This window comes from Felis catus, chromosome X (assembly GCF_018350175.1).
Source record: "Felis catus isolate Fca126 chromosome X, F.catus_Fca126_mat1.0, whole genome shotgun sequence".
NCBI lineage: Eukaryota > Metazoa > Chordata > Mammalia > Carnivora > Felidae > Felis > Felis catus.
In genome coordinates, this window is record NC_058386.1 from 58,807,168 (window position 1) to 58,834,836 (window position 27,669).

The following is a 27,669-nucleotide window of genomic DNA, read 5'->3' on the forward strand; positions in this document are numbered from 1 at the left end:
CTATTGTGGCTCCATCTGCTCTCTCACAGCTCTGTCTACAGACGGAGACATTTAACCCTTCACAGAATTCCTTGTACCAAAAACATCTTATCAAGAAGTGAAATGGGGCAACAAGCCAAGCATCAAAGCAGGAACTTAGGCAAAGTGGGACCGGACCGGGCACCAGTTATTGGACAGGGTTTCAAAGCAAGGACTTGGTGATGAGAAAAAAATAGAAAGAGCCCAGTCATTAGAGCTGGAGCACCAGTTCAGAACAGGATCAGCTCTCAGACTGTCTTGATTCAGAGTCACTGAGCTACTGGCCTAGACTCCTTAAATGCTTCCTTGGTCCCAGAACCTAGGCAGAACTGAGCCTGCAGGCACAGGCCAAGCGACTCCAGCTGGAGGCATTGAAAGGGGTATAGAGAGAGGAAGCCAGACAAGGGACTCTGAGGACTTAGCAGAGAGAGAGAGAAAGCTGGTAAGTACAACTGCTTGCAAGGCTGCTGCATGGTAGCCCCCACATCATGCCACTGGCATTCATGAAATTATACGAAGCATTTAAGAAATATCTGCCACGTGAATTCACTTAAAGCAAACTTTTTCTTATTTAGGTCCAAAAGAAAGCTGCTTGGCTGGAAAGAGCCTGGTGAGGCCTTTGCTGGCGGCAGCAGACCAAGCTCCCATTCACCAATAAAGACCACAGCTGATTCTCCAATCAGTGAGTCAGCTGCTTCTGCGGGGTCAAGTGGCAGTGCCAACCTAGATGCTGGCAGAAACGATGATTTCAAGGCCTTGCTACAGAAGAAGGGAAGCAAGACAACTCCAAGGTCCCGCCCCTCAGCAGCCGAACTGCTGAAGACCACTAACCCACTGGCTCGGAGAATTATTGCACAATTTTCAAAAGACTGTGAAACTACCGATGACCCCAGTACCTAAGTCCCGAGTTCAGTTAACAGGGTTTAGTTACTAAACTTGAGTAGACAAAGGGGAAGAGAAAGGGTTTTAAAAAGTAATCATGGACATAACAGAAGAGCCTACATTTCTTCTACATTAACTCACACTCTGGACAGCAGGAGACAGGTCACTTTATCTAGAACTAAATCATCAGGCACTTTAATCATCTTCAGACCTTTTACATTTTCATACTTACAGTCTTGCCATTACCCAATTACCGATTTTCTCCTTATCTTCCCCCAGTGTTGTGCCCTGAGAAGAAATTCTCAGATGCAAGGGCACATGTACCATCTTTTCAATCAATGGCCAGGCTGCTCCATCCCTGACTCCTGTTACTGAGGGGCACAGTGTGAGAGTGGATTGGGGACTGCCAAAACTGGGGATCATAGGGTGCCATTGCTGATTATTCACTTTCCTGGCAAGGCCTTGATGGCCCTGTGTGGAGAAACAAAAAGACTCTGGTGCCTCTCCATCCACACTTAAATTCCCCCCACCAGAGAGGTTTGTGGCTGTGCACTTATTTCAGCATGGGGTTGATTGGATGGCTTTTGTCATCCAAAATATGAATGTGAGTGTGTCTTGAAATTCATGCCTTTTTCAGTTTGATTGTCTATGCGGAGATCAGGGTGATGACATTCAATAATCATGTAGACGACCCCCCCCCCGCCCCCACCAACTAGGACAAGTCAGGACTGGGTTTCTTTGGATGAATCAAGTTCAGCCAACAAATGAGGCAGCCATTTGTTCACTCAGATCTATCCAAGGTAACTTGTACATTGCGCCTTGAAATTCTTCAAGTGTCTGTCAACAATGATAGCTAGAATCAGTGCCCAGCTCATGCTGCATTCTAAGAACTCTCGTTTCATTTGCATATAACCTTCATTACAGGAAGTAATTAGCTGAAGGAACAGCATCATCAAAGGCTCAAGGAGGAGAGAAAGTAAGTGTAACTTGTCCACCTCCATTCAGTTTAGATTGTGGTTTGTGGTTCCTTTTGTTTTTGTTTAAAGGAAGTCTTACTCTGTTCCCAAACCAAGAATGTATGGACTAAAAAGAATATATCCAAAACCTAAAAGGCAGCCTTGCAAGTGGCTGTGGCCCATAACACACACACAAAAAGGGCTACTTTTTGCCATTTATGTTCCACTGTGTGACTGACTTTACATTAACTATGTTGGGGAGAGTGTAGGAACTCGGGGGAAATGAGATGCTGATGGAGCCCCCAGAGCAATCATTGTGACTGCCCCCCACACAAGCTTATAGGCACTAACTATTCTTGTCAGTTCAATTTTCTAAGCAGAGCAAGAAAAGTAATTCATTTGATTTTCATGTGTCTGGTTTTGGGGAGGTTGGGGGAGAAAAACAGTCAACGCATTGAACAAAAACTGGCTGACCAATAATGGAGGGTTAATGGTCCACATTCCCGAGAAGGGAAAAGAAAAGTCAAATGAAATTGTAGCCTGATTCCTGGACCCCTTCCTCCTTCACTGCCACCCCCCCAACCCAACAGATTCATTGGCCAACATCCTGGATGATGCAGAAACTGCCCCAGAGACAAGCAGATCTTGATTTTGATAGGTCACATCGCTCACCAATGAGAAGCAAGCTCTTAGCTCCACTACCCACACTCCTGCAGACAGAGCAGCTGAAAAACTACACTGAGAGCTGAGAAGACTTGGGCCTCTCATTCAGAGGTCTTAAGCCTAGGCCCTTGGTTGGTACAGGTCTGAATTCTAGACTTCTAAGTGCAGGCCAGGCTCATCAACTTCTTTGCAATCAGCACTGCCCCCTAACTTAGAGGCCACTTAAAATAATAAACAGTGAGAACCCAGTTGCTTTTGAAAGCATTCAAACTATTTGGTTTGAAGGTCCAGATCAAATTTCAGGGGTTTTGCCTGAAATAAAATAGATTCATTCCTGGCCTGAATTTATATCTGAATGCCACACTTGTCTGCCCCAGACTCAGAATTCCAAAAGACAGAAACATTTTTCCTCTGCAGGGAAATGAAGGGGTGTTCATGCTTTGGCCTAACAAAAGTGAAAGGCTGCCAGGGCCTTCTCATTGGGAACCACTTTGAACAGCTGAGCTCTGAAGCCAAATAAGAGACTCATATAGTACAGGATGTGTTACTTCTGGTTTTTCTGGAAGCTTCTTGTTTGCTACTTCTAGTGGGTTTCACCTTTCTGTCCCTGGGTGGTTTTCCCAAAAGATTCTAAAGCTGAATGCCCAGACACTTTTATGTTTTGCCGTTACCTTGAGTCTTGCTTTCCTCTACAATAGTCTGTATACCTGGAATTTTTGTAACATCTTCTGCATCATTACTATGGCCTTCAAATACCCAGTGGTGTTTCCATTAGCACAAGAGGATTTGGGGCAGAGATTTTATGGTCAGAGGTAACATTGAGGGCAAGAAATATTCCTTTAATATTTTGCAACAGGTGGACCTAATCCCAGGCAAACAACCAAACTGTAGAATTTGTTAGTCACTGATGACTATAACACCAAACATCTTTCCTACTCCTAACCCTCAACCTCTCTCATCCCCATGATTATAACACCAACTCTCCCACTGAGGCACACAGCACGTTTGCTGCCCTCTGTACCGACTCTGTTAAGACCAGAGAAGAAAGGCTGACAGCCCCTCCATGTAGGCTTTCAGAGACCTAGTACCACCACGGTTACTAGTGCAAATAATAATGATCACAATTTTTGAGCATGGAATACAGAAGGGGTTCAAGTAAAATGAAGTTTGCCACAGGACGTCAGCTTCCAATTCAAGTTGTTTCTATCCTTTTGTTTGCTCTGATTCCAACCGATAGCCACAGGTAGCTCTGCTGGACTAACCTCAGTGTAGTCATGAGTAGAGGGAGTCATCCCCAGGAGAGGTCAATGGGTAGCAAAGAGTGATTTACTCTTGGTGGGTATTCATTACGTATTTGTGGTTCAAATGTCAAGAGTAGAGAGCAAGCCATTCTTGGTAGAGCAGGAAGCCTCGCTGGTATCTCCTCTCCTTTGTCTGCCTCATCTCTCACCTAAGCCTCCCACCTGGCCCCAACTTGTCCCTCAGCCCTGACTCCTGTGAACTGCATCCCTAACCTACAGCTTACCCTTTAAGGAGGCAAGACCACAAACAGCGAAATAGTTCGTGTTAGCCTAATGACCTCAAATAGACCAATTGGTCTGAAGGCATCACCTTGAATGTGCAAAGACTAGAGAAGATTCTATAAAGGCTTACAACAAGCATTTCACTGGACATCCATTTTAAATCTCTAGACAACACGGATCAGATTGTGATCCTGCAGTACCTATCTGTCTGAGCAGATGTGTCTGTGCACCTGCCCTCTTCCTGATAAACAAACTATTCCTTAAAAAATTGAGTTTGTGGCCAGTGCTCTTGTTCCTCACCAGTGCAGCCTTCCATCATCACCAAGTCTGCAACACAATAGTAGGCTTTCACTTTAATCTGATTTTCCAGGGCCAGGACTAGAGTGAGGTGAACGAAGCGCCCACTCTCAGGGCCGCACAAGTGCCTTACCCTTGTCTCAGCCCTGCGCTTTGCACTCTATGAATATCAGTTTATCTTCTTCCTGTGAATAAGTGTGGTTCCTCTGATAAATCCCTGTTGTTGCACCAAATGTTTTATTGCCATCTCTTTTTTCCATTGCTATAAGCAATGTATGCCTATACATCTAAGAATAGACAATATTATCAGAAAACATGGTTGATTTCTAAGCAACCTGCTCCAAGTGGCAAGTTAGCACCCGTTTGCAGTAGGGATGCAGACAAAGACAGCCCTTCAGCACAATAGTGAATGGGCTGGAGGTCTGCCATTGGGATGGATCTTCATTCTCCTCTTTCTGCTCCATTTTCCCCAGACCTTGCTTCCCAGCCCCAACTCTCCTGAGTGCCTCCTAGTTTGTTCTCTTTACTAAGAAAAACATGCTCTCAGGAAAGGGATAAAGTCCTTTAACATCATAAGGCTTAATGCTACCTTTTTTGAGGGTCGCTTGCATTATAACAGGGGAAAAGCCTTAAGCCAAAGGAATTGAAGTTCTGCCTGTAGAATTCTAGGCCTCTATTAGCTGCAAAGTGTATTTTTCACCACAGAAAGGCCAAATTCCCTGAAAGCTAACTCCAGAACATAGAAAATACCTTAATCTCCTGGAATTGTTGTATTAAATTGCTGGTGGTTGATTAAATAGTCATGATACCCCATGCTGTTCTATTGGACAAGGGACCAAGGGACCACATCTACCAAGAGACTCTCAGAAATGGCTACTGAAAGCCACTGAGAAGGCCAAGATCATATTGTACATTAACATTTTTACACAAATGGAATTAATACTAGTCATTTTAGTAAAAGAACACAAGGACTTACAGTTTGTGAAAATGTGTCCTGTTTGTGAAAGGTGAAACTGTCTGATCAATGTCTGATCCATATTGGTCTCTTGGTAGTGGTGGTAATTATTAAACTTGCTAGAGGTACAACTTTACTAAACACAAGCCTCTGCTTCCCCTGCCCTTATTTATGTTTTGTGCTATCACTTCAGCTTGGTGTGAGAGAGACCAGATCTATACCAGAGCATCCAGTCCCTCCAAAGTCTTTGCTCGTATTTTAGCTATAAGTCACCAAGGTATTAGGGATTTAAAACAAGAGTGGGAAGAGCTGCCTTAGTCAAAGAGCAGCAAAAATGAAAATTTAAACAATGACCTGGAATAAAGTTTTAGAATATTCTGACACAGATTTATATAGGAATATGGCAGTAAACAGTTATAGCCAAATATTTGAGGTGCTTTTCATAAGTTTAGCAAAAATTAATTTGCATAAGTAATGGATTGTGTGAAATAGGAATATACATTTGTTCAGTAAAAGCCCAAAATCAAAGCCAGTGGTTCTCAAAGTGTCATCCCAGAAACAGCAGCAGCAGCAGCCCTGGAGTGTGTGTGTGTGTGTGTGTGTGTGTTCCAGTGATGTTACTTCTCCAAGCCCCTGAATCACTATAGCCACAACTGTTCAAGTGATTTCAAACTTTCCCACCATTTCTGCTGTCATCACAGTGATTGGTCTCTGGCCAAGTGATGTATATTGTCGTGTTGGTCAGGTATACATTTGTTTGGTGTTAAGAAATTACCAGATTGAATCAACTACTCGCTTAACCTGCAAAACTCTTGATTTGACTTAGCCAGCATGTCTGGCCCGTTTTGGATTTAATTTTTTTGAATTCACAAATAGGAAAAAAGGAAAAAAGTGTTATGTTTGGTATTGCCAACCCTTAAATACCTATCTTCACCAAGGTGGCTGTTCTCTAGGAGGGCTCTGATTTTAAGATTTTGCCTACATAGTAGAATTTGAGATCAACAAATACACCAACAAAATCTGAACTGGAACAACCAATTAACCCCCCTCAGCTTCTTTTCAATGCCAAGCTTTATAGAAACTTATTCCTTATGTGGTGTTCCACTTTTTTTTAATGTCCAATTTTACCAAATGTTATGCATGCAAATGCAACATTGTGCTCACTGTATAAATCACCCCAAACTCATTTTCTCCTCCATATGTGTGGTGGTAAAGAAATATCAATATGTATGTTCTTACCTCTCCTGATCAAATCTGTAAATTACAAATCTTTTCATTAATTTTTAAATGAGATATATTTACTCTGGCTAGTAGTTACAATTTTATTCTTTTTATGATATTTCATTGCTACTCTTTTCTACTGACTCCAAAACTTACTTTGGGGAATATTTCTTATTTCTAGGTTGTTGTATTTATCTTATTTCTATATTTATCTGTAGCCATGGAATGTCAGGAGTGAAAGGGACCAACCTCTCATTTTACACATGAGACCCAGAAAGGTCAAATAACTTACACAAGGTCACACACACAGTAGCAGGGCCTGGCCTCAGTTCCAGATCTCCTGCCTCTGGGGCCAGTGTTTTTTTCATTTAAAGGGCTGCATTTATAGAAGACCCACAGCTGGCTTCTACATTTATGACACATGGATTTCCCAGGTATTTCAACAAACTAATATATTTGCTTTAAAGGAAACTGCTCAAGATTTCTTTAAGTTGAATCCAAGGACAAATCTGATTTTCAATTTAGAAACATTCATTTCCCCTCAAAATTCAGTATATGTTCCCTACTTTGTATATATTTCCCCTAAAAGAAGTTTGAAAAATGAATTTTTATAGATCAAATTCCACCTTTTAGTAGAGAAGCTTCTTTTCTAAGGGAATCATCTGGTGACTTCTTTTGAAAAACAAAGACTCCTCAATGTCCCCCAATGTCTACTTTATTTTTAGTCTCAACTTTTGTAATTGGTGTTTATTTAAAGTAGGACAAACCAATATAGGCTTTCCTAGAATCTACTTTATCCTTCCCTTCTTAAACTTTATGAGATATCAGACTGTTACATGCTCATGAGATATTTAGTTGTATTCTAGAAACTTCACCTAGCTTGATGTTATGTCAATCCCTGGGCTCAAACTTTATCTCCATCTTATCAAAAAATAACAAAATTCCCTAATCACCTCTGTGCTCTGCATGCATTCTCTTTTCTGGAACATTCTTTGCCTAGTGTGACTCTTCTCTTTAGCTATTCTTGGGCTTCCTTCCATGGTCCATGCATACCTTATTATTCTGTGGAATTGAAGGCAGTGTCCCTTTAGGGTTATGCTAGTTACATGGAGTGGTAGTTCCAGTTATTTCCATTGTTCCCTTGTTTCCACTGGACCTCCTCTGGTTTCTATGTTCAGGAATGCTCATAGATTGATGGGATCTAGACCAGGGGTTGACAAACTTTTTTTGTAAAGGGCCAGATAGTAACTAGTTTAGGTTGGGGGGGTGCACATGTGGTCTCTGTAGCATATTCTTATTTGCTGTTGTTTCTTTGTCTTACAATACTTTAAGAATGTAGATACCATTCCTAGCTCTTGGGCCATATAAAGCCCCAGGCTGGATTTGACCTGCTTGTCATAGTTTACTGACCCTTGGTCCAGACAATGTTCTGTAACAGGTATTTCTGTGACGGGCCCCATGTGATAACTGGGTTGTATACTGGGTGATATGGCTCACTGCCCTCCTATCTACTTCACTGTCAGACCAGTCTGCACAGAAGTGGGTGCAGAGGGGCTGCATATGCCCCATTATTCTTTGATAGGGTACTCATCATTGACTCTCTCACTCACTACCTTGGTGTAGAAATCCTCATTCTTTTCTCCAGACCTCCTGTCCTGGTTATCCAATGTGCCTCTTATTCCTTGAGTTTGAGGTAAACTGAGCGGGAAGAATGGATTTCTGAGTTTTCTTATTTCTTTTGTCCCTATATTGGTCTCCCGAACTTTGGCTGGGGACCCTGGCCCTGGGCCATCTGGCCTGACCTGCCCTATATTGCCGTCACAAGTTTAGGGCTGTCTCTGGAAAGTCTGTTGGCCCAGGCCATGAGATGCCAGTTTGGTCTGCAATTTCCTAGGGAAATCACCAGCACTCTTGATTCCCATAGTTGGTTTTGAAACCCAGAATGTCCATGTGTCCACTTTCTATAATGTAATTTGGATCTGTTCTAGACTTACCCCAGCAAGAAAGCCAATGAGGTATAGAAGGTATTCTGTGTCCACAGTGTTTTCCTGTCTAAACCCCCTGCCTCCTTGGCCCCCCAGGCCCCAGGATGGACTCCCTGAGATGCCCTGTGCAGCACCACAACCAGCAAGCATTCAGCATACCACCACCTCCTGTTTTCTGAACCTTTAAAAGGATCCCTAAGGGTACCTGGCTGGCTCAGTCAGTAGAGCATACAACTCTTGATCTCAAGGTTTGAGTTCAAGCACCATGTTGGGCTAGACCTCACCTAAAAAAAAAGAAAAAAGAAAAAGAATTCCTTAAATATTCCTCAAACCCTACATCTTGCTGCCATCTCTACCTCTCATGCTACCTGGAAGTCTAAAGCTCAGATTCACATTTCACATTTTTCTCATGTAAGCATTGAGAGATATGAGTGAAGAAGGTGTGTGCCTGTGTGTGTGAGCCTGGTTTCTCCAATGGAACTGTGAAGGCCCCATTGACTACTGTATCTGTCTCTCTTTTCTCTCTCTCCCTCTCTCCCTCTCTCCTCTCTCTCTCTCTCTCTCTCTCTCTCCCTCTCTCTCCCCTCCTCTCTCTCTCACACACACATATGCACACACACATGCGCACGCACACACACACACACACACACACACACTCCATCTAGTGTTTCATCAGTTCTCTGGTCCAGATGTAGGTCTGATGGGGCTGGTCAAGAAGGGGATGAGGCATCATCCTGAGGAATTTCCCTTTTCTTTTCTTTTCAAACTTTCTTTCTACTGGTTTGTGCTGGCTTCCCTCAGGAAGCCATTTGAAGAAACTCTCTGCGACAATTGTGAACAAGCTGACATATAAAGAGCAAGGACTTTAATTTGATATGAACTCAGTCAGACATACCTCCCAGGCTGCAGTTTTTCCTATCTAAGCAAATTGCTTCTTAGGACCTTTAAGCTTCCTTTCTGTCATTTGAGCCCAGGGATCTACCCACGTATTGAAAACTAAATCTTAAAAAGTCAGAGGCATGAGTAACTTTCAGGATTTTCCTATTTGAAAATATCTATGAAACAGTTTCTTTCTGCCTTTGCTTTAAAATTTCCAGACTTAGGAAGGGAACCAGGTTTATGCCTTGGACTCTAAGGCAACAAAAGACCTACACTTGCAAAAAGCAAAATGAGGAAGGAGGACTGGCTAGTCCTACTATGCATAGTCAGGAGACAGACTTTTTTGTTTCATTAGCACTTACCAATCGGTGATTACTGAGTGCCAACAATGCACTTAAGAAAAAATAAAGGAGACAGGAATTTACAGACCAATATCCTAAACTAGAAGGCAGAGATAAAGCAATTCCCCCAGTGATAAGAAAGTGTCCCTGGATAAAAATTTCAAGAAGCAGCAGAAATTAGGAGAGACCATAATCCCAGGCTTTTTAGAATTCCAACACAAAATGGAAGGAAGCCCTCTGTGGGGTGATATTACAAAGGGTTTTTCTTTTCTTTATTTTCTTTCTTTCTTCTTTTTTTATTCAAGCATTCCATACTGGCTTGCTACCAGCAATTGAACTGTATTCTTTATATAGCTAGAGCTGTTTGTGTCTTCTCGAAATAAACTGTTTCTGTTAAAATCATTTTCTGTTTCACCCTCTGGTTTTCATTGTAGCAGTGATGCCTTTATTCAGACACTAAGCCCAGTTCATGAGCATGTGTTACCAGCCATGCAAGTGTGGGGCACACACACATGGGGTTTGATTCTCACAAACCCCTGAGAGCCCAAAGCCTATATGCAGGACACAGTGTCTTGCAGAAACCTGGCCCACAGAATGGTGAACCTAAGGGACATGGTCAGGTAATTCGTCTTCAAGGACTTTGTCTCAGGGATTTGAGTATGACTGCTTATTGGAAGCAACAAGGGGCCGCAGAGGAGGCGGGGCTCTGGTGAAGTGGGCAGCAGTTGCCAGGCTCCTGAGAGGAGGAGGTTGCTGTAGCAACTGTGCTCAGGGCATGCACTCCCTCTTTGTTCTCTGGCTCAATGAAGCCATCCAGCAGGGCAGACCAGAGTGAGTCTGGGCTGGGCGCAAAAAAACAGACCAGATGTGGCCCATATCACTTCCATCCCTCAAAAAGGGTCTGATCCCACCATGCAGGTAGTGATAACTATATTTAAGGGTCAACTCTCATCCAAAAGGAGTTTCGTTCTCTATTCCCAACTGGCCCAAGCATGTAAGGCTGAGGCCCTTGCAGCCAGCATCCTTGTCTTCCCAGGCCCTACATTAGCTCATGTCCTCTGATAATACCAGGTTGTTCTTCCAAAAAGACACAACAGAAATGGAAACAACCTAGAAAACTCACAAGGGAAGGGAGAGGGGCCAAGGCGACCCTCATACAATAGCAGGTGTTAAGATTTAAGATAAAGGTCAGATAAAGGCTGGCTCAAGGTGGACCTCATGGCAAGCAGTACCTCAGTGGGACCTTGTGGTGCAGAGTTTAATGGTCACTCTGGCAGGGTCACAGCCTCCTTGTTCTACCATACCACAAGTTGGAGAAGCTTTTAGGGACTGACCCACGCTGATGAGACCCACAAAAGACATGTCAAAGGCAGGGTCTGGTATATTAATTAACCAAAGAGAGAATATGCCTTTAAAACACAGGTCATAGGGCACTCAGCTGGCTCAGTCACTGGAGCATGCAACTCTTGATCTCGGGATTGTTGAGTTCAAGCCCCAGGTTGAGTGTAGAGATTACTTAAAAAATAAAATACAATCTTGAAAAAATACAAAAAACCAAAGCATAGGTCATAAACAGGATGCCTGCAGGCTGAATTGAGCTCATACACACTGTGTGGAGTACAAACACTGGAGTTGTTTTTCAATTTTTAAAAATTTAGGTGGGCACAATCTCTGCAGTTAACTAGTTCCTCATCTGTCCCTGTTATATTAAACCCAAACAGCTTCGTTCATGTATATTACCTGCTATGCCCCTGAAGGCATTTGAGCTTGTGAACCCTGCATCAAGGTGAAGTTGTGGGTTGAGTTCCCCCAGGAAGCACTCTGGAGTGGAGTTTGGTGAACAAGATGTTTATTAGGGAATGCCCTAGGGAGCAACATCTGTAGGAGAGAAGAGAAGGAAATAGGTTTCTCTTGTATCACTTTATTCCTTGTTTGATTTGTTGCTGTAGGGGCCCAATAGGCTGTAGGAAGCCTATCATCCTATTTCACTATTTCACATAAAAAGGGAGCCTCATACCACACTAAGAAAGAAGTTCCAGTTGGATAAAAACCTAAATATGAACAGCAAAAATATGAAGCTTTTGGAAGATAATATAGGAGAATATCCTCATGAACTCACAGTACAGAAGGATTTCTTTTTTTTTAATGTTTATTTATTTATTTATTTATTTTTTAAATTTTTTTCAACATTTTTTATTTATTTTTGGGACAGAGAGAGACAGAGCATGAATGGGGGAGGGGCAGAGAGAGAGGGAGACACAGAATCAGAAGCAGACTCCAGGCTCCGAGCCATCAGCCCAGAGCCTGATGCGGGGCTCGAACTCACGGACCGTGAGATCATGACCTGGCTGAAGTCGGACGCTTAACCGACTGCGCCACCCAGGCGCCCCATTTTTATTTATTTATTTTTGAGAGAGAGAGAGAGAGAGAGAGCAAATGAAGGAGGGACAGAGAGAGAATCCCAAACAGGCTCCACATTGTCAGTGCAGCGCCCAATGCAGGGCTCAATCCCACAAACTGTGAGATCATGACCTGAGCAGAGACCAAGAGTCCGGATGCTTAACCAACTGAGCCACCCAGGCACCCCAAGAAGGATTTCTTAAACAAAACACAAAACCACTAACCATAAAAGACAAGTGATAAAATTCAACTGCTTTAAATCTAGGAAACCATTTAGTGAGTGAAAATGCAAGCCACAAAAAAGGAAAAGATACTTGCAACACATATAACCAACAAAAGAACTAGTATTCAGAATACACAAAGAACTCCTACAATGTAGTAATAAAAAACAGAGAATTCAATAAAAAATGGGGAAAAGATTTATGTGGACTCATGATAATAGAAGAAATCCAAATATCCAATAAGCATAGCAAAGTGCTTAGTCTAATCTATCAGCAGAGAAATGAGAAATGAGGGAGGATGAATTACAACGGGGTAGGGAGAAACTTGTGGGCATGATGGCCATGTTCATTATCTCAGTGGTTCTGGTTTCACAGATGTTAACTCATCAAATTGTCACTCTAAGTATGTGGAGTCTGCTGTACATCAATTATACCTCAATAAAGCTGTAACACACACACACATGCACACACACAATGATATACCATTTCACATCCACCAGACTTGCAAAATATTTTTAAGTGTGGCAGTAACTAGTGTTGAGGAAGACGTGAAGGAACAGAAACTCTGACACACTGTGGTGGGCATCACTTTGGTTGGTTGGTTCAACCACTTTGGAAAACAGTTTGTCTTTCCCTATTAAAGTTGAAGATACACATCCCCCAGGACCCAGCAATTCCACTCCTAGCAATACAACCCAGAGAAATGTGTAGATCTTTCCCAAAAGAAATACAGAAGATTCATAGTACATTGCACATAGCAGCCCAAACTGAAAACAACCGAACGGTCCATCAAGAGGAGAACAAGCAGACTGCAGGATTCTATACAGCAAAGGCAATTAAACTACAGCACATGTAACAACATTATGGAGCACAGAAATAAGAAGTTGAGCAAAAGAAGCAAGATGCATAGGAACACATACAGGATGGTTCCATTTATATAAAGTGCAAAACAAGCAAAACTAAACTCTTACTTAGGGATGCATAGGTAGATGATAAAACTATAAAGAAAACAAGGAAATTGTTATCATAAATGTTAGGAGAGTGGCTCCTTAGAATTGAATGGGTCAGGGGTGCCTGGGTGGCTCAGTCAGTTGAGCATCTGACTCTAGATTTCAACTCAGGTCATGATTCCAGAGTCGTGGGATGGAGCCATACAACCGGCTGGCTCTGTGCTGATCGTGGAGCCCTGCTTAAGATTCTTTCTCTCTCCCTCTGCCCCTCCCCTGCTTGTTCCCCTCAAATTGAAAAAAAAAAAGTAGAAGGGTCCATTGTAATTGATGAAGACACAGGGAAGGATTCTGGGGTATGAGAAAAGTTCTATTTCTGGAACTGGGCATGGTCAAACTGGTGTGCACTTGTAAACATTTTTACAAGTGTACAAAGTGTATATTTGTTTTAAATATTTTTCTTAATGTATGTATGTTGAATTTACAGTAAGAACATTTTTTAAGACCCAGGATACAATTGTGAGTTATGCCAAATTTACAGGAAGGGCTGAAAGAAAAGGAGTCTAGAAAAAAGACAGCAGGCAGCAAACCAGGAGGAGAGAAACAGCTCCCAGATTTCCAAAACGGAGTGAACAACAAGCACCAAGTCTTATCCACCCCTGCTCTGCAGAACACATCAGAGTGGGGCTCAGAGCCACCAGCCTGTGTCCTCACATCCCTAACAGGAATATGATCACATAAGAGAAAAATGAGCGAAGGCATAAACAGATGAGAATAAATACTATTAGAAGGCAAACATATGGGGAAATGTCTACTCTTCCTTAATGAGTGAAGACATACAAAATTTTAAAAACTGAATGGCCATTTTTTGCCTATTATAGTAGCTAAAATTGAGGGGAGGCGGAAGAAATTACAATATGTCAGGCTGAAACAGTACCAAATTGATGCATGATTACTGGCTGCTAACACTATGAATAAATACCATTCCTTTAAAATAAAATTTGGCAATATGCATCAGGAAACTTTACACGATCATGCCATTTTACTCAGTACTCTTGCTTCTGGGAATCTATGCTAGGAAAATTATGCAAAGGAAGGAAAAGGATATATGAATGAGTCTGGAAGTGACTCAAGTATCCCTCAACAAGTAAACCATTGAATAGCAACCTTAAGTGCCACTAAGTAAAAATCATAATTATGATAATGGGGAAGGAAGGAAACTAGCATTTATTGAGTGACACTTTTTTGACCTGTATTATAATAAGTGTATTACTTTATCTAGTTTGATGCAACCACCTCCAAAGTCTTTTATTGTTACTTCCATTTACATACGGAGAAACTGTAGCTCAGAGAAGCTCAGAGAAGCAAGTTAACTCATCAAAGCTAACACAGTTGTGAGTGGCAGAACAAAGATTTGAGTAAACATCCATCTGAATAATAAACCTCTGTTATTTTTACTCCATTACACTACAATATGAAAAAAAAAAACTTCTCCTGGAATTTCCTGAAGTATTTTCCCCCAAACACACAGGTTATGGCTAATAGAATAGGGTTTTTTTTAATATCATATTTAAAAGTTTATTTTTTTCAGTTTATTTATTTTGAGGTGGGGGGAGGGAGGAGAGAGACAGACAGATCCTAAGCAGGCTCCTTGCTGTCAGTGCAGAGCCGGACATGGGTCTTGAACTCACGAACTGTGAGATCATGACCTGAGCCGAAACCAAGAGTTGGACACTCAACCGAATGAGCCACCCAGACGACCCTAAAAGGTTTCTTTACCCCTAGACTTCTCAGGCATTTAATTACACTTTCATCTATTCAACAAGTATTTACTGGGTATGTCAGACACTTAGGTGTTGGGGATGCAGCAATGAACCAGAGAGACAAGAACCCTGCCCTCATGAACCTTATATTCCAGTCAGCAGAGGCAAAATGCAAATAAATACCCCAAATCACCTCAGACTGCAGCAGGATTAACAGGGCAACATGATAGATGGGAACTGGGATGTTGGGGGGGGGGGGTTAGCCTAGATGGGTTGATTACAGAAGGTTCCTCTGAGATGACTTTTGAACCGAGACTTCAATGGGCCTGAAGGGAGAGTCTTCTGGCCAGGGGGACAGCAAATTCAAAGACCCCAAGGAGGGAGAGAGTTTGCTGTTTTCAAGAAACAGAAAGAACCACAGCATGGCTGGGAGATAGTGAGTGAAGCATAGTGACCATGGTAAGGAGTTTGGATTCTATTGTAAGAGCAAAGGAAAGCCATTGGAGGGTTTCTGGAGGATCAGTGACATGCTTTGATTTTTTAAAAATCATTCTGGAGGGCACCTGAGTGGTTCAGTCAGTTACACATCCAACTCTTGATTTCAGTTCAGGACATAATCTCATGGTTCATAAGATGAAGCCCCACATCTGGCTTTGTGCTGACAGCACAGAGCCTGCTTGGAATTCTCTCTCTCCCTCTCTTTCTGTCCCTTCCTTGTTCTCTCTCTTTCTCTCTCTCCTCCCTCCCTCCCTCTCAATAAATAAATAAACTTAAAAATTAAAATAAAAAAATTCTTGCTGTTCTGTGGCAAATAGGTTAAAGTACAAATGAAGGTAGGAGACCAACGAGGAGACTACTGCAGCAAGCTAGGCAGAGAGGACAGTGGCTTGGGCTAGGGTGGTGACCACAGATATGGAGAGAAGCAGAAGGATTTGGGTTTATATCATGAATATTGAGCCAACTGGACTGGCTGGTGAATTGGAATTGGGTGACAAGTGAAAGGAGGAATCCAGAATGATCTCTAGGTTTTGGGCTTCAGCAATTGCGTGGATGGTGGTGTCATTTATTAGAATGGTGAAAATTTGAGAAAGAGAGGGGTTAGGAGGGCCAAATGAATGAGTGGTTATGCTTGAAATATTTTAAATTTGAGCTGCCTATTGGGCATCCAAGTGGTAATGCCAGGTGGATTGGCAGTCCAGGACAGTAGTCAGGGCTGGAGAGAAATTTGGGAGTCCTTGGAACATTAATGGTTTAAAGCCTTGAAACTGGATGAGTTTCCCTAAGGGGAAAAAGTATATAGAGAAGAGAAGAGGACCTAGGATGAGCCCTGGGGCTGTCCAATATTTAGGCATCCAGTAGAGAAGGAACAACCAAGATAGAAAATTGAGTTGTAAACTGCCAAGATTAGGGCTCTCAAGTGCAGTATTCCCAAGCTTTCTTTTCTTGATCATGGAACCTGTTTGTCATGGGGCAGCTTGTGCTCAGCAAAACACTGAGGGAAATGCTGGCTTATGCTATAGCAAGTGGAAGGGCATAGAAAATGGTATACCAATTATGATTGCAACTGTGCACAGCCATGTACAGAACATGCCTGGCACATGTTGAATAAATTAATGAATGACGAGTAATACACATATGGACAAAAACCACAACACAAGCACTACCAGGGAGTAAACAAAAATGACAGTAGTTGAGTAGTTGTTAGTACTGAAATATGACTGGAGACAGTTTTTCCAATTTTTCGGCAGTGTTTTGTTGACTATTTTTTTCCTAATGGTGTTTTGCCAATTCTGTGCATCCATCTGTCTCTGCTACATTCAGGGATACTATTCCCAGACACCCTGTAGAAATCCACTCTGCCTGTTTGCTCTTGCTCGTTTTGAAATCCCTGACACCTTTCCTGGACTGTTTAATTTTAATTCCATTCAGTTGTATCAACAAATATTTACAGAATCATCTTCAGCCTATAGAGGTGATATATAGAAGGCCCTGCTTTCACATTGCTCACAATCTAAAGGGAGATGGATTTGTAAACCTTACTCAAAATCCATTTCTCCTCTAGTCCCCTCTAGTCTTCTTCAGTCTATCTGTGAACTTTGTTTATGCTTTCATGCTTCCAAATCAGTTCCATCTAGCTTCCAGCTGTGGCCCTACCCTTGCCCCTACACCTAGCCCATTAACATACCTAATTAACATAAATAAGCCCCAATGGCAAAAATTTGGAATAAAAGATTACAGGGGAGTTTCCACCACATACGTGATTTCTTTGAGTTCCTGAATAAACTGTCTTTACAGACATTTGTTCATTATTGGTTTTTGTTTGTTTGTTTAAAATGTTTATTTATTTTGAGAGAGAGAGAGAGAGCACCAGCATGGGTAGAGGCAGAGAGAGGAGAGAGAGAATCCCAAGCACAGAGCTCAACAGAGGGCTCAATCCCACATACCATGAGATTATGACCTGAGCTAATATCAAGAGTCAGATGCTTAACTGACTGAACCACCCAGGTACCGCTGTTCATTGTTGTTAAACAAGTCTCTGTGTGTATGACTGTTGCTTCTCTTTGTTTTTGGAATAGCTCCTAAGGATTTTCATAGATTTTGCTAGGAGAAGGCACCTTACACTGTAAAACGCCCCACCGTCCACCAGGATGTCATCTCATAGAGCTTTGATTATGTTAATTGATACATTTTGCAAAAAAAGAAAAAATACTGGCTCATGCAAACATAATTGCTTATGTTTGTTGAGAGGGTACTATGTGTCAAGCATTGTTCTAAATGCTTTATTCAAATTAATTGGTCAATCTTCCCAACACTCTGTTCTACACAGGAGATCAAGAAATGTTAAATAACTTACCTGTGATATTACAGCTGGTAGGTGATAAAACTGGGATTCATACCCAGAAAGTTGGGCTCCAGAGCTACCCTTACTATACTTGATACAAACTTACATATACAGATACATCACACATCACTTTTTGTGTTGTTTTAAGTCAATTAACATTGATTACTACCTGGTTCACACTAACCTCTTAAAGCAAACCTAGCATACTTTCACATCATTAAGTTAGAAAGGCAAACACTTTGAGACACTAAAATGACCCACTAGACCATGTGAACTTAATATTCTTTCTAGAAAAAGCATTTTGTTGAGGTTACAGAGGAGTAACAGGTCTAACATTGCTAAAAACAGCTACTATCTTGAAACGTTTTAGGTGTAATACTAATCTCAAAGGAAATAAGCCCCCCAAAGGCCTGTAATTAATTCACTTTGCTTAAGAAATGTCGTTTCAGTGGAGCAAAGACTACCACATTGGAACCCTGCCATGGCACTGTTCCCTATAGAGCCAATTTAGTATTAGGCCAGAGGCCTTGGATGGAATCCAAAGGAGGTTTATTTCTGAAGTAATGAGATACCCTTGCTAGATGGCAACATCACTTCCTGAGGCAGTCTTATGGCCTGGATACAGAGAAAAAGTTTTATAGGAAGATCTTGCTATACTGTTAGCTAACTGAATGATCAGAGTAGCTCTTTTAAGAATAACAAGTTGGTGGAGAAATAGGCACCCTTAATCATGGTCAGTGGGAACATTGGCTGATCTCTCTTTGGAAAAAAGTTTGACAATTACTATGCAAAATTCAAAATTCTTTGTCCCAGCTGTTTCATATGTGGGAATCTATCCTACATATATCTCACATCTGTGTAAAATATACCTTTAAGATGTGTACTGAAGCACTGTTTGTCACAACAAGAAACCAGAAATAATCTCTAAGTGTAAATCAATTGGAAACCAGTTGGATAAATCATGGTACTTCCATCTAATGAAATTCGATGGAGCCATTAAATAAGAGAAAATATTCATACAGTGTAATACTACCAGCAACTTAAAAATAAACTGCTGCTACTCACAAAAGAAGTCAAATACAGAGGAATGTCTACTATATGCCTCCATCTATATGAAGTTCAGAATTTTCCTTTCTGGCTAAGATGAAGTAACAAGGACCAGATTTATTTTCCTGTCTGAAATAACAACAACAACAACAACAAAATAGAATATATGAAACTTTGGATTATGATTTTCAACACACTGGACATCAGTAAATGAAAAAAGCAAATTTCAGTGATCCCTGAGAGACCAGAAACAAACTAGGTGAGCCCTACAATTGTCCTGGCTTACTACTGTGTGAGAGTCTCCAGGCGATGGTTCAGGGAGGGGAAACCAAGTTTGAGCCCAGTGGACTTTCTGAATTGAGTAAATGGGGCTGAGAGTCCAGGAAGACCAAAGCAGCTGGAGTTAGCTTAGCAGGACAGTATTCCAGAGAGGAGGGCACTTCACAGAAAGAGAGACCCTCAGAGATCTGCAGAGAGTATTCCTCAAGTATTCAGATGAGTACTGATGAGTTTGAAGGAAACTGCCTGAAAGGAACAGGGGCAATTGCTGGGGCTACATAGGACCATAAGTAGCTCATGTTCCTACCAAATAAGAGTTGAAAAACTCCTAACTCATGGGGAATTGATTAGCATCTTCAGAAGGCTATTGCCTCAGTAGTGGGGCCAAATTAGATCTAGACTGAAGGCTATTCTGAGCCTTGCTTAACAAAGCTTTTAAAATGAGCCTCAAAGGAATTGTTTCCAAGTAACTTAATTGCATCCCAGAAAAAAACCTCAAGAAACCTTAAAGGAATATAAAAATCTAGTACACACAAACATAAATTCACAATGTCTATTATCCAATCAAATAATAAACATTGTGTAAGGCAGAATTACAAAATGGCTCCCCAAGACCTCCTGACCTAATCCCAAGAACTGTGAAATATGGTCTAATAGTATACCCATGATTATGTTAAGTTTGATGACAAAAGCTATTTGGGGGATGTAATTAAGAATACTAATCAGTTGAGGCGTCTGGGTGGCTCAGTTGGTTAAGCGTCCGACTTTGGCTTAGGTCATGATCTGTGGTTTGTGGGTTTGAGCCCTGCGTTGGTCTCTGTGCTGACAGCTCAGAGCCTGGAGCCTGCTTCAGATTCTGTGTCTCCCTCTCGCTCTTCCCCTCCCCCATTCATGCTATGTGTCTCTCTTTCTCAAAAAAAAAACATTAAAATTTTTTTTAAAAAGTAAAAATAAATAATAAAAAAAGAATACTAATCAGTTGACTTGGAATTAATCAAAAGAGATGCTGGTGGGTCTAATCTAATCACTGAAATCTTAAAAGGGGAGTGTTTTCTCTGGATGGTAGTGGAGGATAAAGTTAGAAAGATTCCAAATGTGAGAAGGATTCAACAACACCATTACTAACTTGAAAATGGAGAGAGCCAAGGGTAAAGGGATAAAAGTGGCCCTGAGAAACTGAGAGTGGCCTGAGGCTGTCAGCCAACAAGAAAACAGGGACGTCAATCCTACAGGTACAAGGAAATCTCCTGAATGAGTTTGGAAGCAGCCTCTTTTCCAAAGGCTCCAGATAAGAGTCTAGACCAGCTGACTCCTGTTTTTCATTCTTGTGAGACCCTAAGAAGAGAATCCAGCCAAGCCTACCCATACTTCTGACCTATACAACTGTGAGATTATAAATAAGTGTTGTTGTTTGAAAGTGCTAAGTTTGTAGTAATTTGTAGTTAAAAAAAAAACTAATAAAGTCATGTAAAGATGTAAAACAATACAACCCCTAAAAGAAGAAAAATCAATCAATATAAACAGAATCAGATGATATATTTAGTAGACAGGGATGTTAAAACTGATACTAAATATTTTTCATATATTCAAGAAGATAGAGGAAAGAATAGCATAATAAGAAGAGAAATGAATAATATTTTTAAATACCCAGATTAAATGTCCTATAAATAACTGAGATGAAAAATATTCTAGGTAAAACTAACAGAGGATGTGATACTGCAGAAGGCAAGATTGGTGAACTTGAAAGCAGATAAAGTAAACTTCAGAGCAAAAACAATATTAGCAAGTACAAAGAGGGAAATTACATAACGATAAAAGGGTTACAGAAATGATGTCAGCAATTGGCCACCTAGGCAATTCCAAATGCGCATCTTTCCACAGAAACCTCAAAAAGCAAGAATAAACTGTTAGAACCAACTTTGTCAGGACTCTGGAAAATGGTCAAAGTTTTACAGTAACTAAGCAAATGCTGAATCAAGAAAGAGGAAACTTGAAATAGGGAAACTTTGTGGCTTTGTATTTGCCCCACTCCTTCCCTGGCTGGGTGTTGGTGCTGAAGATGACTACCTAACCTGTGTGTCCCTGGTCCCTGGTTTCAGAGGGAGCAGAGAAGACTTCATTTGAAAATTATTTTGTTCTAAGCTCTCTGGGGACTACCTAAAGGACTGATTGAAAATGCTTGTTTCTATTTTACTTACCTCAAAACTTGCTCAGGGAAGAAGGGTGGCAAGCATTGCCTGAAAATTTGTAAGGTAAAAGAAAAGCCTGAAGCCTTCTGGGGCAAAAGATTATAGTTGAGACATACAACAGATCACCTAAAGCCTGGGTGAGTTTCTTTGGGACGTTAGGACATTCAAAAGCACTTACATGTACTGGAGAACTTAGAAAGCCACATGCATGCCCAGAACAGAATGCATGCTCAGAAAAGATCTGAAAAGACTCTAATGTTTCATCTCTGGGTGATCTCAAAACTCAGTGCAAGCAGCAAGTGAAGGCTAAAGCAGAGCTGTAAATGGTCTGGCTAAATATTGAAAGAGTGACCCCACACAGAGCCAATCCACAAATACTGGGAAAGGAGTGGTTTGTTAATTGCATGTTTTCATTCTTGATGGTCAAGGAAACCTATGTTAAAATACTAGCTGTACACAAGCTGAAAGAACAGAGAATTCAGGGCCCCACTAGAAGGAATACAGTCTTTACAAAAACAGTTTGGAAAAGTGGCTAAATGAATGTATGACTGCAGCCTTCAACAGTCAAGAACAGCAAACCATGAGGAAGGACAAGAATCTGATTTCCAGAGTTGCCACACTATAATATTTGAACGTCCAATTTCAATCCAAAAAACACAGGCATAGAAAGAAATAGGAAAGTATGGCCCACTCACATGAAAAGAATAAATTGGCAAAGATTGTGCCTGAGGATATCCAAGCATGGGACTTAATAGACAAAGACTTTGAAACAACTCTCTTAAATATGTTCAAAGAGCTTAAGGACAGCAGGGCACCTGGGTGGCTCAGTAGGTTAAGTGTCCAACTTTAGCTCAAGTCATGATCTCACTCTCTGTGAGTTCAAGCCCCACATCGGGCTCTGTGCTGACAGCTTATAGCCTAGAGCCTACTTTGGATTCTGTGTCTCCCTCTCTCTCTGCACCCCCCAACTCATGCTCTGTCTCTCAAAAATGAAAAGATGTTTAAAAAAAAATTTTAAGAGCTTAAGGAGCACTATCAACAATAGCCAAAGGACAGAAAGAGCCCAAATGTCCATTGATGGATGAATGGATAAAGAAGATGTGGTATATATATACAATGGAATATTACTCTGCAATCAAAAAGAATGAAATCTTGCCATTTGCAACTACATGGTTGGAACTAGAGGGTATTATGCTAAGCGAAATTAGTCAGAGAAAGATAAATATCATATGACTTCACTCATATGAGGATTTTAAGACACAGAACAGATGAACATAAGGGAAGGGAAGCAAAAATAATATAAAAACAGGGAAGGGGACAAAATATAAGAGACTCTTAAATATGGAGAACAAACACAGGATTACTGTAGGGGTTGTGGGAGGAGGGATGGGCTAAATGGGTAAGGGAAATTAAGGAATCTACTCCTGAAATCATTGTTGCATTATATGCTAACTAATTTAGATGTAAATTAAAAAAATAAATTAAATAAGCATTTAAAAAAAAAGAGCTTAAGGAAACCATGAACAAAGAACTAAAGGAAGCCAGGAAAATTTCATATGAGCAACATATGAATATCAATACAGAAATCAAAAAATTATAAAAAGGAACAAATAGAATTCTAGAGCTGAGAAGTACAGGAACTGAAATGAAAAATTTACTAAAGGGGATTAACAGCAGATCTGAGTAGGCAGAAAAAAGAATCAGCAAATTTAAGATAAGGCAATTAAAATTACTCAATTTGGGGAGCCAGAAAAAAAAAAGAATGAAGAAATGTGAACACAGCATAAAGGAAGCAGGCCAACATACACCTATAATGGAGTTCCTTCTGTAGCTGCAGAAGGAGAAAAGAGAGAGAAAGGTGCAGAAAGAATATATGAAGACATAATGGCCCCAGACTACCCAAATTTGATGAAAGACATGAATCTACAAGAAGTTCAACAAGAATAGGATACATTTTAGAAGATTCACACCAAAACACATTATAAACAAACTATCAAAAGACAAAGAAAGCATCTTTTTTTTAAGTTTTTTAAACATTTATTTATTTTTGAGAGACAGAGACAGAGCACAGGTGGGGGAGGGGCAGAGAGAGAGGGAGACACAGAATCTGAAGCAGGCTCCAGGCTTTGAGCTGTCAGCACAGAGCCCAAGTGGGGCTTGAACCCACAAACCATGAGACCATGATCTGAGCCAAAGTCAGACACTTAACTGACTGAGCTACCCAGGCACCCTGACAAATAAAGAATCTTGAAAGGAACAAAAAAGAAATGACTCAGCATGTACAAGGGGATCCTCAATAAGACTTACAGCTGATTCCTCACCAGAAATCATGAAGGCCAAGAGACAGTGGGATGACATATTTAAAGTTCTGAAAGAAATTAACTGTCAACCAAGAATTCTATATTTAACAAAACTGTCCTTCCAAAATGAAGGACAAATTACAACATTCCCAAATAAACAAAATCTGGGAGAATTCATTATCTGTCGAAATGAAAGGACATTAAACACAAATATAAAGCTATATGAAGAAATAAAGGTCCCCAATGAAGATAACTACCTAGGTAAATACAGAAACGAGTATTGTTGTATTTCTGGTAACTCCAATTTTTTTTATTTCCTACATAATTTAAAATACAAATGCACACAAAATAATTATAAATCTATGTTATTGGTCACACAATGTAAAAAAAAACATAATTTGTTACAACAACAACATAAAATGAGGGGCTGAGCTGTATAAGAGATTTTTTGTATGCTATTAAAGCTAAATTGGTATCAATTCATACTAGATCACTATAAACTTAGCATGTTAATTATAATCACTACAGTAACCACTAAGAAAATATTTAAATGTGTGAACAAAAGAAAATGAAATCAAAACAGTATACTACAAAATAAAAGGATCAAATTACCAAGAATACATAGCACTTCTAAGTGTGTATATGCCAAACAATAGAGCTGCAGTATATATGAAGCAAGAATTGATAGAATTGGAGGGAGTAATAGACAAAGCCACAATTATATTGAGGATTTCAACAACCTTCACTCAACAATTGATAGAAGAAATAGATGAAAAATCAGGAAGAGTATAGAAGTAATTAACAACACCAATGACCAACAGGACCTAATCTACATTTCTAGATCACTCCACCTAACAATGGCAGAATATATCATATTCTTTTCAACTATCTACAGAACATTCACCAAGAGAGACCATATAACCCTGGGCCACTAAAAAAAAATCAACAAGTTTAAAAGAGCTAAAATAATATAGCAGGCCTTCTCTTACCACAATGATATCAAGTTAGAAGTCAATAACAGAAAAATGGCAAGAAAATTGCCAAACATTTGGATACTAAGCAACATACCTCTAAATAATCCATGGTTCAAAAAGGAAGTCTCAAGGGAAGTAGAAAATGAACATTGAACTGATTGAAAAAAATATATACAAAATCAAAACATGTAGGTCACAGCTATAGCAGTTCTGAGAGGGAAATTTATGTAACTAAATGCTTTCATTAGAAAAGAGGCAAGGTCTCAAATCCATTCCATAATCTAAACTCTCCCCTCAAGAACTAAAAAACAAAATAAAAATAAAACAAAAACAAAAACACACCAGCAAAACAGACCCAAAGCAAACAGAAAAAAAAAGAAATAATAAAAGATAAGAAATTAATGAAATAAAATTGAAAACAAATTTGAAGACAAAAAATTTGAAAACAAAAAAAAACAATAATCAATGAAACAAAAATATTGTTGCTTGAAAAGATGAATAAAATTAACAAACTTCTAGCAAGACTAGAAAAAAAAGAGAAGACAAAACTAACCAGTATCAGGAAAGAAACAGAGACAGACCTTGTGGACATCTCTACACACATAAATTTGACACTTAGATGAAATGAACCAATTCCTCTGAAGAAAGCTGAATTTGTAATTTAAAATTCCTCCAAAAGAAATATTCATATCTGGTGGTTTCCTTGGAGAGTTCCACCAAATGTCCAAAGAAGAATGAATACCAATTCTATACAATCTCTTCCAGAAAATAGAAGAGGGAAAACTTCCTAACTCATTTTATGTGGGCTTGATACCAGAACCAGACAAAGACAGTGCAAAAAGAAAACTACAGATCAATATCCCCCATGAATATAAATGTAAAATCCACAGCAAAATATCAACAAATAAAATTCAGTAATATATAAAAAGAATTACACACCATGACCAAGTAGGTTTTATTCCAAGAGTTCAAATCAGGTTCAGTTTGAAAATCATCCAATGTAATCCGTCATGGTAACAGACTAAAAGAATAAAAATCACTCGATTATATCAAGGGATGCAAAAAAGGCATCTGACAAAATTCAATACTTACTCATTTTTTTTTTGTTTTTGGGGGGTTTTTTGGTACCATTTTTAAGTACTATTTTATTTAAGACATTGCATTTTCTAGTTAAAAATACAGTGCTTATACAGTGCAATGTTGTATTTCCTTTCCCTGTGCACATATTCCATATTCAAGTATCAAGAATCCCCAGTGTATTTACTATAGCAGTTCAACTTTAAAACTCCCATGGAATTTGCTACAAATTTGGGTCCTTCAAATGTTTTGTGTGGAAACTTATTCATTTTTTTAAAACCCTCAGAAAACTAGGAATAGAGGATAACTTCCTCAAAATAAAAGGAAAGAAAGAAAGAAAGAAAGAAAGAAAGAAAGAAAGGGAAAGAGAACTTCCTCCAGTTAGTAAAGAACATCTGTAAAAAACCCTAACACTAACATACTAAATGGTGAAAGACTGGATGTGTTCCTCCATAAGATCAGGAACAAGGCAAGCATGTCCAGTCACCACTCTTAGTCAACATAGTACTGGAAGTCCTAGCCAGTGTGATAAAACAAGAAAATGAAATAAAAGGCATATAGATTGGAAAGGAATAAATAAAACGATCTCTATTGAGAGATGGCATGACGGCATTTTAAAAAATTTATTTTATTTTTTTTTAGAGAGAGAGAGAGTGCGAGCAGTGGAGGGGCAGAGGGAGAAAGAGAATCGCAAGCAGCCTCCATGCTCAGTATGGAGCCTAATGCAGGGCTCAATCCCATGACCCTGGGATCATGACCTGAGCCGAAACCAAGAGTCAGACACTCAACCAACTGAGCCACCCAGGCACCCCAGTATGATGGTCTATATAGAAAATCACAAGAAATCTATAAGACAAACAATAACAACAAAACAAACAAAAAAACTCCAACCTCCTAGAACTAATAAATGAGTTCAGCAAGGCTGTAGGATACCAGATCAACATACAAAATCCAATTGCATTTCTAAATACTAGAAATGTACATGTGAAAACCAAAATTAAAATTATAATATCATCCACAATCACTCAAAGAAAATACATAGATAAAAATCTAAGAAAATATATATAAGAATGGTAGGCTGAAACTACTAAATGCTGATGAAAGAAATCAAAGATTTAACTACAGGGAGAGATGTACTGTGCTCCTGAATTGCAAGACTCAACACAGTAAGGGTGTCGGTTCTCCCCAAAACGTTTTGCAGGTTTTACACCATTCTTATCAAAATCTTAGCAACATTTTTTTCTTGATACAGACAAGATTATTCTAAAATGTATATGGAAGCTACAAAGAACTAGAGAGGCTAAAACAATTTTGAAAAAGAATAAAGTGGGAGGAATTACTCTACACAATTTTAAGACATAGTATGTAGCTACACAAATTGAGACTGCATGATAGGGGTGCCTGGGTGGCTCAGATGGTTGAACGTCTGACTCTTGATTTCAGCTCAGGTCACAATCCCAGGATGGTGGGATCAAGCCCCACATCAGATTGAGCTGGGCATGGAGCCTGCTTAGGATTTTCTCTCTGTCTCTGTCTCTGCCCCTCTCCTCCCCATCCCTCTCCCCCGCTCATGCACTTTCTCTCTCAAATAAAATCTTTAAAAAAGACTGCATGATATTGTGTGATATTGGGGAGGGATAGACACATAGATTGATGGAACAGAATAGAGAATCCAAAACAAATTCATACAAGTACAGACAACTGAATCGTAACAGAAGTGCAAAAGCAATAATGAAAGATAGCTTTCTCAATGAATGATGCTGGAGCAATTGGGCATCTATAGGCCCCAAAAAAGGACTTTGATCTAAAGCTCACACTTTGCACAAAAATTAACTCAAATGGATCATAGATTTAAGTGTAAAACATAAAACCATAAAACTTTTAGAAATGAAATAGGAGAAAATCTTTGG

General features: G+C 40.0%; 1 protein-coding gene across 1 annotated transcript in view; it reads left to right on the forward strand.

The window, feature by feature from the left end:
- Positions 1 to 10,122, forward strand: part of NHSL2 (NHS like 2) — a 274,214-nt gene extending 264,092 nt beyond the window's left edge. Inside the window, exon 10 of the mRNA XM_045051075.1 lies at positions 594 to 10,122. Within this exon, the coding sequence (XP_044907010.1) occupies positions 594 to 918 (325 nt within the window). The 3' untranslated portion in view covers positions 919 to 10,122. The remainder of the gene's footprint in view (positions 1 to 593) is intronic.
- The last annotated feature ends 17,547 nt before the right edge of the window (positions 10,123 to 27,669 follow it).